At 34.3% G+C, this 14,986-nt stretch overlaps 2 protein-coding genes across 2 annotated transcripts; both read right to left on the bottom strand.

Moving 5' to 3' along the window:
* Positions 1-4,093: 4,093 nt before the first annotated feature.
* LOC134230099 (inactive pancreatic lipase-related protein 1-like) lies at positions 4,094-9,900 on the bottom strand. The gene is made up of 10 exons (XM_062711886.1): positions 9,807-9,900; positions 9,340-9,447; positions 9,108-9,247; positions 8,798-9,026; positions 8,456-8,575; positions 5,618-5,740; positions 5,133-5,369; positions 4,890-5,007; positions 4,599-4,781; positions 4,094-4,204 (listed from the first exon to the last, which is right to left on the bottom strand). Exons 1-10 carry the CDS (start codon positions 9,898-9,900, stop codon positions 4,126-4,128), a joined length of 1,431 nt encoding a protein of 476 aa, XP_062567870.1. The 3' UTR covers positions 4,094-4,125.
* Positions 9,901-10,529: 629 nt separating this feature from the next.
* Positions 10,530-13,530, bottom strand: LOC134230086 (inactive pancreatic lipase-related protein 1-like). Its single transcript, XM_062711860.1, has 9 exons — positions 13,249-13,530; positions 12,918-13,057; positions 12,456-12,684; positions 12,105-12,224; positions 11,865-11,987; positions 11,404-11,640; positions 11,178-11,295; positions 10,801-10,983; positions 10,530-10,668 (listed from the first exon to the last, which is right to left on the bottom strand). The coding sequence occupies exons 1-9, from the start codon at positions 13,448-13,450 to the stop codon at positions 10,590-10,592; spliced, it is 1,431 nt and encodes a 476-aa protein (XP_062567844.1). The 5' UTR covers positions 13,451-13,530; the 3' UTR covers positions 10,530-10,589.
* Positions 13,531-14,986: the final 1,456 nt, after the last annotated feature.

The following is a 14,986-nucleotide window of genomic DNA, read 5'->3' as shown; positions in this document are numbered from 1 at the left end:
ACTTTTACTCAAAATATCGACGAAATAAGTACATTTTTCTGTAGAATTCATAAAAAACTGAAATTTACGTCATGTTTGTGACGTCATTACGTACATATGACGTCATTACCTATGAAAATATTCAGTGCCTTAAAGTCAGCATATACTCCCCTGTTTAAGAACTTAATTAAATATACCTCCATCAAAGTTTGATTTGGGGGGCAAATCTTGGTTATTACTGAATAAAGTTCTTTTATTTACATGTCAATGGCATATAAATCTTTTACTATTATATGTATAATACATAGTGTTTATTTATATTTACTTAAACAAGCTGGTATCAGAGTTCCCGAAACGCACCGGTCCACCGGGGATCCCCGGTAAACTTTGAATGGGACCGGTAAAATCTTAATTTTATCGGTCAAAATGTCCGATGGTTTTTTTTACAGACTGTATTTATAACAATTACACATAATCTTAACAAAATCATTCAATTCAATTGTCCTGACAATTTACAAATGCAAAACTAAAGGAAATAAAAAAAAAAAAAACGTCAGGGGCGCGCCAGATTATTCTCGTGCATTCTTAAATAAATTGTAGACGGTGAATGTCTATTATAAAAAGCTTCATATTAAAATAATAATCTCCATAAGTCTGAGAGGAAAAACAGTTAAAACACTGTCAAACAAATATTTTTCCTTCTTAATAAATATATGCACTCCGTAGTTCTGACAGTAAAAAAAATGTGACAATCTACTTTCGTTTTGCAGGACGAATGTGCAGGGTTGCAAGAGTTGCCTGCTTTTTCTGCTTGACAACAGACAACTTGTAACCATTTATTATTTCTCTATAATTTAATCTATTAGTATGATTAATATTATACCAACTTTTGGATTTTTTTCCATGTATTTGATAGCATTTAAAATACATGCGCGTTTTTCCCCTTTGCTAAAAATAGCGGACTGACTTTAATGTAATAAAACGACAACAAATTCACTTAAAATCATAATTTTCATGATAATTTGCATATTTTTATATCATTAGTACATATTTTTAAATGTGTGGAGGTTGTATAATACGTTTTAACTAGTCAGAAATATCTGACGTTTTTTCAGGCTTAATTCCAAACAATAAACCAAAAGTTGTCATGTTGCAGATTTTATTTAAAAAAAAATTTAAAAATCTCTCAGAAAAGACATAATAATCTAATACAATGAATAGAATTAATAGAAAATATTTCAATAAATCTAAAAAAAAAATCTGCATTTGCCATCTTTTCATTTACACATATTATATCGACACAATTTCCAATCCTATAATATGTTAAATTTACATACAAAAAATCAATGTCCGGTAAATTTTACAACTGTCCGGTGAATTTTGAATATTTACAGGACAATTGTCCGACACATTTTTGACTAGTTTCGGGAACTCTGTGGTATTATGTACACTTATATTCTAAAGTCAGACTAAGTATACATTGAAAATAGACATCCATTAGTTTATCTGATAAGGATAGCCTACAAGTGTTGGCCTGACCAGCTTCACCCCTGCTGTTTTGCTGGACATAAATGTTTTCAAGAATGGCTTAATATTATGTAATCTGTAAATTTATGTATGCTGAGGTAACATTAATTGTGATTAAGATTTTGTTTTTAATCTCCTGTATCTGGTCCTGATTGATGTTAAGCATGTTTCCATTACCCCAATTGATAGTTAATATATTGCATAATGTTTCCAAGATTGAGTTATCACAATTATAAATGCTATTGAACAAACCTGTCCAAGTCTTGACAATTCTATAACTCTTCAGTCTTAGACAAAAGGAACATTTCATAGTGATAATTTTAATACCTGTTCAATTTCAATTGAAAAGATAAAGATGACAAAGATGGAAAGGATATTTTCAACAAAATAGTGACTTCTTTTATCACAGTAATTCAGAAATCACAATGATTTCCAGGACCTACACATACCATTATTTGGTGTTTTCCCTAAGAACCAGCTGACGGCCAAATTGACCGCTTCGACTGATAAAATGCCGCCTAGAAATCAAAATAAGTTGTAAGGTTAAAATAGTTCTGTTCATTAACACCAACCCTTAGCCTGTAACAATCAATCTTTAACCCTTTACTTTAAAATAAAGGGAAAACACTGCTTATTACTGAATAAATGCACAGGTACACACCACTCTTTATGATAGGTAAATTAACATAATACAACTTGAGAAAATATGCTTTATTAATTGTGCACATATATTTATCTCTCTGACTCTAATAAATCTGAATAGGTGAACAGCTGGTTAAAAATACTATCAATAGTGTGATTTTATATAAGTTAATTAGACACACTATGAAGCAGACAAATTACGCTAAAGCCATTTTAAAAAAAAAACAAACTTTTTTAACCTTTAAGAAACAATATTTCTTCTTACTATTTGTAGATTTTCTCATTTGTTCAATATGTATGTTGAAATTTTCTAGAATTTTTTTTCACTTTTCCTACCGACCTTTTATTTTACCCTAAGCTAGCTCAGTTGGGAGAGGGCAAACAAACATTTAAAAGCTGTTAAATAACCAAGACTTTTAATGCCAAACGCCGTAGACAGTTACAAATTCTATGAACCAGCTGCTGTGACCTATTAGAGGAAGCCTATGGCGAATTTACTCTAGATCCACCTGTTAAAACTTCAACATGGTGGGCATAACAAAACTCACACATTATTCTAACTTTATGAAACCTGGAAAAAGCATTTGTTCAATTTAAACCTACATGTTCACATGCATTCACATCATTAGATACAACTCATAAAAGTAACAAGTGCAGTATTGCAAACGTACATTCCCAAAAATACTCCTTTAGATACCACTCATACCAGTGGAACATGGAGCATCGTATTGCTGACATCTGCAACTTCGACGACATGTTCGGCGAATGCAACCAAATGATCTATCTTAAAATAAAATATCAAAAAGACTCACTTTACGCATTTTGAATTGCAGTGTCCATATTCTTCTTTCAAATCATCTTTCTCTGACGCTTTTGTTGCAGTCAAAATAAGTACATCAATTTTTATAAACATTACAAATAATAAACACGCTACCGGAAGTCAAGTGCGTTCTGGGGATAATTTTCCCGCGCTTTTCATTAACTCGTTCGCTGAAAACATTTTCATTCGTGTAGCATCCGATTTTTTTTATTCGTTATGCCAGCCTTATTTATAAAATAATTAGTATCTGGAAATTGCTTAATATACAAAAACATATACTTTCAATGTCAATTTAATTAGTGTGGGGATAGTAACGGCACTTTCCAAGTCATTATTTTCAGATAGATTGCTCCTTACCTTTTTAAAATATCTGTGTTTCCTGCAGCTGGGAGTCACGGAGTCAATATTAAATAATTAAAATCAAATTTAATGAGCTATACAGTCATCTCTCGATAACATTTTTAAAATATCTGTGTTTTGCAGCTATTGAGGTAAAATGAAGACGGCGTATGAGATTTTTCAATATTAAATACCAAATTTATGAATTAAGAAGTTTAACAGTACATCTGTTTTGCATTTCTAATGTGTTCAGTGATATTATAAAAGCACTAAACTTATACGATCAGGCACGTAGCAACAGGCTATTGATGTAAAATGATATTATACAACATTACCTTTACTATTGAAAATGTTTATTGAAAGGTTTGACATACCCCCCCCCCAATGTTTATCCAATTAAAGTAATATCAAGGAAATTTAGTATTGTTTTGCAAAAAAAAAAAAAACTGTAAGTTGAAAAAAAGCATATTAAACTTAATTATACGATCAAGTCAAAACAAATACGGAAAATCAATATCATTTTTGCGGACACATGGAACAAAATTATAAGGCAGGTGCCCTCATGGGTGACACCAACACTATGAAGTATAAATCACAAATTGTCAAAATCAATAAGTGAAGACCTTACACCCCCACCCCTCCCCCACTTTTTCAAGCAGAGGAAATAAAAAATATTATTTTACTTTAGAAACACAACCTTATTTCAATTATACGATAGACAGAAAGAAGAACTACAAAAGATTAACCCAGGGTAAATAATTTATTTTTTATATATAAACAATATATAAACAGACTGATAAAGAAAACATCCCCGGTCTTCAGCATCCCAAGGTAGAGTGGAGAGTTGCCACGTGGTTCTCTTGTATGTGTGCATCGTGTCCACAAAATTTGACTTGCCTAGAAAAATACAAGCTCAGATAAAATGTATCCCTGAAATTCTTGTTAAACTTTCTTTCACATATGCATGCACGTTTGTTCATCCATATCCTCATTGTGAAAATTCAATTAATGAAGATAAGTGAAAATCGTACAAGGATTGTTGAGAACTATTAATGTTTTACAAAAAAGACTTATCAAGAAGTGTCTGGGTTACTTCTTCCATCAAACATGTTTGCATTTTTTTAAAGTTCATGTTGAAACTTCAATTTCTATTAAAATATAGGTAAAAAAACTAAAAATATGGGAAGTAAAACTCTTGCCATTGATTCTTTATTTGATCCTCTCGCTTTTATAATCGCCGTAACTGAAAAAGTCTGAATTGACAATTCACCATAATCAACAAAACCATTACCCGCCCGGCATACCCGCCGACTGTACAGTAACGTATCTGACCACCACTTCATGTTCGGAGCCGAGAGCCTTTAACCCATCTCCACGAACAAACCTGACCTTGACCCCGGTAAAGTCACCGATGTCTGCGTGGGCTACAAGGATGTGTCTCTCCGTGGTATCGGTAAAATAAAACTGCATCAGTCTATTGTGGAGAGCGAATAAAATTGTTACTTTCTGAACAAACATGATTTCAGCCCAATTGATGATAAACGTTGGATTCTCTCATTGATGTTAAACAATAGAGTCCTACCTTGAAAATTTGAGTTCCTTGGATTGGCCCTTTGTTCCAATGAGAGTAACGAAAAATTCTCCGTAAGAGTGTCCATTCATTGAATGAGAAATGACTATTTCCATGTCATACTCATGCCCTGGATTTGAGTAAAATGCACTCTCTTCATACAATACAAAATGTACACACTCCGTACAATACAAATACCGGTATTGCTCTTTGACATCAACATTTTTTTCGAGAAGGAAGTCAGCATTTACCTACCACAATACGGGGAATGAGATGAGGTGCTGAGGAAAAAGACGCCACGAGGGGAAGTGTCGTCTGCTTCATACCCCATCACTGCGCAACCGCCAGCAGGACACGCCATGCACCTTCCATGGTCGAAATCCGCTAATGAAGCACACTGGTGAGCATAAAATTTACAGGGTGAGTTGATGGATTCGATGAAATATTCATGCGCTCTTCCATGACTGCATGACAATGATGTTGCTACAGACCCTGTAATTTCATCAAGTTCATCATGAATAAAAACTGATGCATGGATTAGTGATGCAATTTTTATTCCAAATCGGAGCCGTGTTTTAATCTTCTTCCTTTTCTGCCATTCAACAGAAAATTTCCAAGCATATGTCTCAACTTATCATATATCCAAAGTGTTTATTGATTTGATAAAATATCTGTTTAAAAAATTAGTAATGCTGCTTCCACCTTAAAATGAAATTTTCACCCACTGGGGCCAAGCATACCAAATGCACCCTGTAGAAGACTGCTCAAGGCACTTCCAGCCGGTTTTTCTGGACAGCCTGGTTGATATTCACCACCATTAGGAAAGAAATCGACATCCCCAACAATGTCATGTGTTCCATAACCTAGAGTAAAACATGAGGGGATATATATCAGAGTATAATTATTTTCATTTCTATATTTGTTTTCTATGTGATAACTCTTTGAAAAATAGTTGAATTGATTTATCGATAATTCTACCGGAATGTAAATTTACGGAAAACATAGACAAAAACCTTGTTGACAAGGTTCCTGAGCTAAGCTAAGCCTAATAAAATGCAAGTTATATCTAATTATGAAGAGAATTCGTGCGGTTGTATATCTTTGTGTTATAATCCATAATAATTTTTATATTAATATGCCAATAAAGGAAAATCAGATATTTTTAAAGATTTTTTAAAAAGGGAGTTTAGCTATTGAACTTGACAAAAAATGGGGTTAAGCTTCATGAGTTATACATGTGTAAATTTAATTTTTCGATCACGCAATGTAAACAAAGGATTATTTTTTGTGTGACCTTTTTTTTTTTAACTTTTGATTTTGTATCTTTAAATCAAAAGTTGAAATTTATAATTTTATTTCACAATGAAATGCAAATATTTTTTATAGGGGTATTTCCTTACTGTTTGGGTATAAGACTAACTTTTAAGTCTTTTAAATCGCCCTTAGAAAATACGTATTCCAATTTACATAAACGACTAGTTGGAAATTTGCATTACATTATCCTTACCTTTTGGGAAATTTTTGTTGCAAAGTAATCAACTATTTCAATGATAGACAGATAGAACATTTTTAAAATACAGTTGTTCATATTTACGATGGAAGAACTTTTTTATCAGCTTTAATTGAAGAAAAATGACATTATTTTCGTCTTGTGAATTTTTGATTTCTTATATACATATATTCTGCGAATTTTGCATTTAAACTTTTTTTTTGTTTAATCATAAGGGTTTTAATTATATACAAATTAATCACAATAACACATTATAATAGTAATTTTCTCAATATCTTGCCTTTTGTAAAAACGAACGATTGTAGCATCCGTGTGTAAAGATGACTTGCCATCTACTATAGTTGACTTCTTCGACAGAAATAGGACTAGTTAGAAATATTTTTGTTGATGGGAAATCTACAGTACATCAAGTATGTGAGGTCAATACAAAATATCTACTTGAATATTATACAATAATTATGTATTTTCTGCAATTACTGGTTTTCCTATGTTAGGAAATTAACATGAGGGTTCTGCAGGATCCAGTTATTTTCACTAGTTTATTGAAATTCCTAAAGCATTTAGAAACCTATATTAGTCCACTTGGAACTATTTTTTCTAGAAACTTCAATGAAATGTGATATTCGATGTTGATCAACGTGTGTTTGATTCATTTTTTTCAAAAATACCATTATGATCTTGAGGTTTGTTTAAGTTAGCTTCAGATTAGACCGTATATAAACTGAGGTCCTGTGTTGCAGTAAGTCCTGGCAAATGGCCCTGAGTGCAGAGTTGTCAGAATGATGAAAAATTCTCGAGAAATAAATAATATACAATCAATTTTTTGTTTCCGATTTTTACACACCAATATACACAGATCAAAAAAATGGAATTTTATAAAATAAACAAAACAAAATACATACATAAGTAAATTTGCCGTCCGATTTACACACACGAACTGGGCAAAAGTGGATGGGTAAATTTACTCAACTGTGCAGAAATTGCATATGAGTAAATCAGTTCATACGACAAAAATTGCACATGTGAGTTAATTTACTCATGTGTAAAATATACTGAGATATGCAAATCATGTCGTATGAATGGGGTTTTAGAATTTTTTGATCAGCGTAGTTTACATGCTAAGCAATATACATGTAAATTTAGCGCTTTTCTTTGTGTTTGAACATGGAGAAATTGACATGGGGGCCTTCCACATTTGTAAAATCTTAGTTTAGATTTTTATTTCACAATGAAATGGAATTGCCAAAAGAGTATGCTGCTTGCGATAGTTGGAAATTTGCATTACGGGACTTACCTTTCCAACTATCGTTGATGACCCCAATCAATTCGAAATAAACAATTGCGTTTGCTTCTAAACATTTCCTTGTCATAGTTACACTATAGATATTTTGGTTAATGGTAAATAAAAACGAAGCCTGAATCTTCTTTATTAAAACAGATACCAAAAAGGACAATCAATAGACTACTGTAAATTACCTTCACTAACAATTGCATTTTGAATGCCTGTTCTGCTCTGGTGATTTGTCATTATTTGTTTTCCCTTGATTTTTGTCAAGTTCAAAATTTTAGCTGTTATTCTTTTCGAAGATCGATTTTAATTTTTTTTTTTGGGGGGGGGGGGTGTTCAAGAAAACCTTGATTTTCTTTATAGGTTGTACAAAAAGTGCTATAGACATGATTTGTAAAGAAAGTTTAAATAGGGCTACGTCGGAAGTATATTGAAATGGCTAAAAAAAAGAAAGGGTAAACCTCTTTTAAATGCTTATATATTACTATATACTCTCTTTGAAATGAAGATTAATTATTTTATTGAAATTACTATTTTGACACAATTCGATGTTCAGGATGTATTAATGTTAGTATTCTTTAAAAAGTCTTTATCAGCTAATTGCCAGGTTTTGAAATTAACATCATTCATTCATCAGTAAGGTCTTGTTACATTATGGCTTGATGCCAAATTGTGGGCGTGACTTAGCAACATGGTTCTTCTGGCAAATACACCACAGCAACATCAAAGTAAAATCTGAATTTACCGCCAGTCCTATGGTACAAGTTTTAAATATCTTGCCTTTTGTAAAAACGAAGGTTGTAGCATCCGTGTGGATGACGTCAACAAAAGTGGCATCATCTGGATCAAGTCGTCTGCTTACTGGTTTTCCTGAGAACAGAGGGTCTGCAGGATCCAGTCCTAAAGCATTTAGAAACCTATATCAGTCCACTTGGAACTATTTTTTCTAGAAACTTGTGATATTCGATGTTGATCAAGTCGTGCGTTTGATTCATTTTTATCAAAAATACCATTATGATCTTGAGGTTCGTTTAAGTTAGCTGCAATAGCGTACAAAAGGATCTAGTCAGAAATGGAAATAATAATCTTTTTTGACAGATTAATATAGATCAAAAGGTACACCTGTAATCCTTCCAATACCGGGTAGTGGATGGGATGCTAGTCCAGCAATCTGTGCACCAAGACTATGACCAATGATGTGAACATCAGCGTAGTTTACATGGGCATAGTCATGCAAATGCTTCAACATGGAGGACACTTCCGCTCCCACAAGATACACATTGCCAGCTGCTTGCTCGTATGGCATTTGTGCTCCAGAACCCCAATCAACGATAATCACGTTAAAGTCATCCTAAAGTTTAGATAAATACGAAGCCTGAATCTTCTTTATGAAAAATACCAAAAGGACAATCAATAGATTACTGTAAATTACCTTCACTAACAATTCATCCTTTGCTCTGGTGACCCAATTCGTTTTCCCATTGTTCAAAAAGCCATGAATAAGAACCTTGATTTTCTTGGTTGCATTGACATGATTTGTGAAGGGGGCTACGTCAGGAGCAAAAAACCCTCCTTTTGAAATGAAGATTAATTATTTTATTAATGACACCATGTTCTGTATTACTAAAAAGTCTTCACTAAAGAACTAAGCTATAATCTTGTACCTCCTGTCTCAGCAACATGAGACGCATGCGCTCTCTGGTACAGTCGGAAGCGAGTGTTGACAATGGACGGTTTCTGAGGAGTCTTCAGATTTCCCTCGGAGTGGAAGCATTTGATATTTTCATAACAAAGCAGGACACGTATGAAAACCAACCGCAGTTACACTGTAAGTACTACAGTGTATATATAGGTACAAAATCACTGTTTTATCTGCCGGTACTCTTACTCTGCTTTGATAAACGTCTGGGATTGTCTAGAAAGTGCATTGGGATCATCAAGAATGTTCACTTATAATTTTTAACCTTTGATGTATTTGTTTTGAACAGATTACAGGATAATTTAACATACTGAAGAATTTCGTTGGGGCAAAAAACGTGCTTTGGGGCATTTGATATTTTCATAACAAAGAACACTGTATGAAAACAATTACACTGTAATCGGGAAATTGACCTTTTAATTGTTTTCTTACGGTGAATTCGAATTTCGTTTTCTTTCTCTCTCCGGATGATTTGTTTCAAATTGTCGACTGTTGTCATGCTCTGATTGTTGTCAACTGTTGTCATGATCTAATTGTTGTTGACTAGTTGTGCTCTATTTGTTGCTGATTGTTTTCATGCTCTGATTGTTGTTGACTGTTGTCACATGTTCTAAGTGATATCAATTATTATCATGATCTAATTGTTGTTGATTGTTGTCATGATCTAATTGTTTTTGACTCTTGGAGAGCTGCGAAATTTGTCCTATACTCAGCACTCAGGGTCATTGAGCAGTGAGGGATCTTTTTCGTGCCAGCGCCTACTGCGACACAGAACCTCGGTCTATACGGTCTCATCCGAAGGACCGGTCTCCACGTTCCAAAGTGGGATTCGAACCCGCGACTTAAGGATTGACTTCTTACGCCGCGACTCTAGATCAAACGCTCTATCCACTGCACCACAAGGGCGACACAAAGTTATTAGAAAGAGAACGACTTATTCCCACTTTTTCTCCCCATTATAGAAAACTCATTGTCCTTGCATATAAAAAGCTCTCAAAACAGCATTGATATGATATAAATACTAGTCCATGCACTGGACTCAGACGTACAAGCTAGTGCATGTATACATACTTGCGGCTGTTGAATCTAATATGTCATAAATGCTTAGGCATAACATGTTACACAATGTAATACACGACATTTCATAACAGTTCATTTTAATGCATACACAAATAACATCCAATCACCCATGGTAAATTTCTGTTGTTCTGGCTCCTACCAACCTGAGGTGGAGTGGAGAGTTGCCACGTGGTTTTCATGTATATGGGCATCATGTCCACAAAACTTCACTTTGCTACAAAATTTCAAAAGAAATTTAAGAAGCCGAAAAATTGCGAACGATCATCTTTGTTAATGTTACAAAAGAACTATAAAAGGTCTTACAGCACCATAAAATATCCAAAATTCCATCTATTGAAAGACATACCTAGCTGCGTTCTCCGTCATTTCCACAGTAACGTATCGTACTATCACTTCATGTTGGGATCCAGTGGCCTTGACACCATCTCCACGCACGAATTTGACCTTGACACCTGTTATGTCACCAACATCTGTATGTGTGACAAGCACGTGCCTCTCTGCAGAGTCGGTTATGTAATACTGCATTTTCCTGTCGGGGGTTAGTATTGAAAATATACGGTACACAAATAGGAATATTAGAAATATGTTTTACCAAATCAGAATATAGCGTAAATTTATGTTTGGAAGGATGCTCACTTGGGGAACTGAATTCTTTATCTATATGTCTAATTATGACGAAGGGTGAAAGATTAAAGACCTTAAAAAAGTTGTTTCTTTCCTTACCTTGAAAATTTCAGTTCCTCGCTTTCACCTTTTGTTCCTTGTAGTCTCACATAGAGTTCTCCGTACGAATGACCGTGCATCGAATGAGAAATTACTATCTGTACATAATATTCGTAACCTACAGAAAAAAAATTATATTGAAGAGAATCCGACTTTTACTTTAGGATGTTCACATGAATAAAACCTCGTTTTGAAACTGGAAATTGATACTAGAACCGTTACGTACCACAATAAGGGCCCTGGGTGGATGTGCTCAAATAAAAGGCGCCACGAAGAGAGGTGACGTCTGCGTCGTATCCCATCACAGCGCAGCCGCCGTCAGGGCATCCCATACACCTTCCTTCATCAAAGTCCGTTATGTTTGAACATTTGTGGGCAAAGAACTTGCAATGTGAGTTGATGGATTCGATGAAATAATCGGTTGCCCGACTGTGACTGCATGATATCGAATGGGTGAGCGTACCTGTGAAATATTACCCATTTTGTGTGTAAAGGTGTATTTGGACAGCTGCAAAAACGTGCTGAGCACGACAGCAAACATGTATCAGATTGGTAGCAAACTGTATTGATAACTGCGAAGAATAGTCAAACTCCAAGAAGCAGTCATACAATGTCATTATGTCAAGATCCATTGAGAGAATTCAGAAAGAACATTAGGGAATTGCACCAGTATCTACAGTAAGTTACCTAAACCACCATGGAGCAGGGTGTACAGAGCATTGTGACCCGGATCTTCGGGACAGCCTGGTTGATGTTCACCGCCGTTTGGGAAAAAGTCAACGTCTCCTTCGATATCGTGTGTTCCAAAACCTACAAAAAAGTTTTATCGCAGAAACTCAACTGATAGTCAAAGTCATGGCGCTAAAGAGTTTCAAAACATGTAGAAAACTATTCAAGAACAAAACAAACAGATAAAAAATGGCTTGCCTTGTGTGTATGCAAAGTTTGAGGAATCGGTATGGATGACATCAACAAAAGTTGCGTCATTTGGGTCAAGATGGCGGTCCTTAGGTTTTCCAGAATACAGAGGATCAGCAGGATCTAGACCTAGACCAAAAAGAAGGCTAGCTAACGTGATCTTACTTCATTTATTGTGTGTATTTTATTGTTTGTTGTTTGTTATAAAATGGACGATGTTGAGAAGAGAAAGAACGATAAAATATGATATAATCTTAGAGTTAAATTGGGATGTAAGCAAGGAATGTATATACATGTAGTTAACGAGTCCACATGAATTAATAATGATGAATCATATTTGTCTGTTATAATCAAACAAACCTGTGATTCGCCCAATTTTATTAATGCGTTGACCAGTTAAGCCAGCAATCTGAGCACCAAGACTATGGCCAATGATGTGAACATCTGAATAACTGATGTGGGCGTGATCGTGAAGGTAAGTAAAGAGGGACGCCAATTCGGCTGCAACCAGGTATCCATTGCCTGCTGCCTGTTCATAAGGCCACTTTGCCCCAGTGCCCCAGTCTACGACGATAACGTTGAAGTCTCCCTAAATGAGAAATAAGAACCTGATTCAATTGTGTGGAAGGTGCACATCTTTACAATAATGTAAGAAAAAAACATTTTTTAAAGTCGAAAAGATTCAAGACAATGCAACTGACTCATTGCACATAGTAGAACCAACTTATACATGAAGAGAACGCAGTGGTAACAAAAACAGGACATTGCTCTGATTGAAGAACCAATCTTTTATGGGCAAAAGATTGTTAGATGAGGTTTTACCTTCTTTAATAACTCATTTTTTGCATGCATGACCCATTGTGACCTTCCATTGTCCAGAAAGCCATGAACAAGAACCTTGGTTTTTCTGGTCGGGCTGACATGTTGAGTAAATGGGGTTACCTCGGACTGCCAAGTTGGGCCTTCAAGGAAAGGCAAGAGTGAGAAGAAAACGAGATACAGTATATAAAATCATGGATGTTTCACGGGTAAAGTTACGAACTTTTTGATACGACTGTTACGATTAGCTTTTTGCTCAGGAAGAAAATAACGCAAACACTACTGATGAAAGTGAGTATAACAAAAAAAAAAGTCCAAAATAACAGCATCATACCTCCAATTTCGTTAATATGGGATGAATGTCCTCGCACATACAGTCTATAATACGTGTTTATTTCTGAGGGACTTTGTGGAGCTTTGAGAAGACCATCCGAAGAGAAGCAGCCGAATGTTTGGTAGCAGACGGTGTTCCGTTTCTCAACGGAAGCAAAAGATGACGCCACGAAAAAGAGGCAGCAGAAGATAATCGATTTCATGGCAGCAACAAGCCGGTGGAACAAAATGTGCTGACCTTTGACCGACTTGAATTTTATCAGTTACTTCAAGATTACAGATAATAAAAGTACCGGAATATATACATGTACTAATACATTTGGACTCCGAATAGCAGGTTTAGTTCAGTACTCACGCACTCTTTTACATGTACGTGTTGATACAAAAAGAGGACGATTATCTTTAGTGTTATTTTTAGATTCAATTTCCAATATTTACATCCTTGCAAGTAATTAAATAACAAATTTTATTAATGCATTGAGAACTACATGTAATTGGTTTTACAAAATTTTGAAAACGGGAGTCGGTCTGACATGCAATTATTCTGTAAGTAACTCACTGGAAACTCAAAGGGAAGATTACAGATCTGAAACTAGATAGATCTGCAATTGTATTTCATTTAGATGTTAGTACCATCAAAATAACCTACATGCAGTGTTTGAAGATTCGACTTGCGACTAGGGTCTGGATAGTTCAAGTCTTTTCATTACTATAGCTGTAGCCAGTTACTTGTCAAAATATTTTTTGTATTAAAATGTCAAGTGAAGAAATATAATTCAAAAGACTATTTTCGTATAGTTCTTGATATAAAATTAGTAATAACATAAATATCGTCATGTGTTATCTTTGTAGACGGTCACGAAAGTAGTGCGTTTTAAGAAATCTTAAACTAGGATCTACAGCTAGTGACCTAATCTAAGACCAACAAGAAAAATTATCAAAAAAATTAAGGGCTATCTTAATAATTGCTCAAGTAAATGCTCACATATACTATCATTATGAGAATTTACATAAAATTATCAACAGTTAAGTTGACTGAACGATTAAGTTTCTATCTTAATAATTGCTCAAGTAAATGTTTCAAATTCATATACTATCATTATGTTATAAATTTGAATTTACCGGGTAGCAGTAAATTATAAATTTACAACTCGTTATAAAAATTTGAACATATATATACTGCAATCCTTAAATTTAACAACGGGACATTTATAGCAAGGCACAAGATTAAATGCATCCAACGTAACTAATATTGAACGAAGATTAATTGCACAATTTTTCGGTCTTTTCTTCAAGCACGAACATCTGTAGTTCAGAATACATTAAAACCTGGTAAAATTATGTATTTATCTGTATTTTTATTCTGGTATTTTAAACTTACAATAAAATAAGACAACAGTTGCAGGTGTATATGTTTTTATGTTGTTTGGCCTTTCGTGATTGTGCATTTTGTCATCATATACTACTGGGAAAATTTTAAAGAGTCGTCTTGGCGCATGTGTTGTCTCTGACAATAGAAGTTTTAAAGAGCAACAAAATGTACAGTTTGTAACATTAAATGTAAAAAATCATAGCTTATTATTTAGCTTAATTTTATCCAATCAGTATTGTTTTTCTTTCTTATATATAAGCCGTTCACCTAGTCACAGTTCAGTGTAATCAGTTTTCATCAATACATATAAGCTACATACAGTGTGACTGTTGTAAAACTGTAACATACAGTAGTGTGCTGAATCCAG

Source organism: Saccostrea cucullata, unplaced genomic scaffold (genome assembly GCF_032062105.1).
Source record: "Saccostrea cucullata isolate Sc308-1 unplaced genomic scaffold, CSIRO_AGI_Scuc_v1 ctg240, whole genome shotgun sequence".
NCBI classification, from domain to species: domain Eukaryota; kingdom Metazoa; phylum Mollusca; class Bivalvia; order Ostreida; family Ostreidae; genus Saccostrea; species Saccostrea cuccullata.
Note: the sequence above shows the minus strand (reverse complement) of the source record. Positions and strands in the feature narration are given on the sequence as shown.

Excerpts from the sequence above, each read along its gene's own strand:
- LOC134230086 (XM_062711860.1), bottom strand. The coding sequence starts at position 13,450 with ATGAAATCGATTATCTTCTGCTGCCTCTTTTTCGTGGCGTCATCTTTT. Across the intron at positions 11,641-11,864 it reads CCTGCTCCATGGTGGTTTAG|GTACGCTCACCCATTCGATA; the intron begins GTAACTTACTGT and ends AATATTTCACAG. Across the intron at positions 10,669-10,800 it reads ATGACGGAGAACGCAGCTAG|CAAAGTGAAGTTTTGTGGAC; the intron begins GTATGTCTTTCA and ends GAAATTTTGTAG.
- LOC134230099 (XM_062711886.1), bottom strand. The coding sequence starts at position 9,900 with ATGACAACAGTTGACAACAATCAGAGCATGACAACAGTCGACAATTTG. Across the intron at positions 5,008-5,132 it reads ATCTCATTCCCCGTATTGTG|GGCATGAGTATGACATGGAA; the intron begins GTAGGTAAATGC and ends ACTCAAATCCAG. Across the intron at positions 4,205-4,598 it reads TCGGCGGGTATGCCGGGCGG|GCAAGTCAAATTTTGTGGAC; the intron begins GTAATGGTTTTG and ends GTATTTTTCTAG.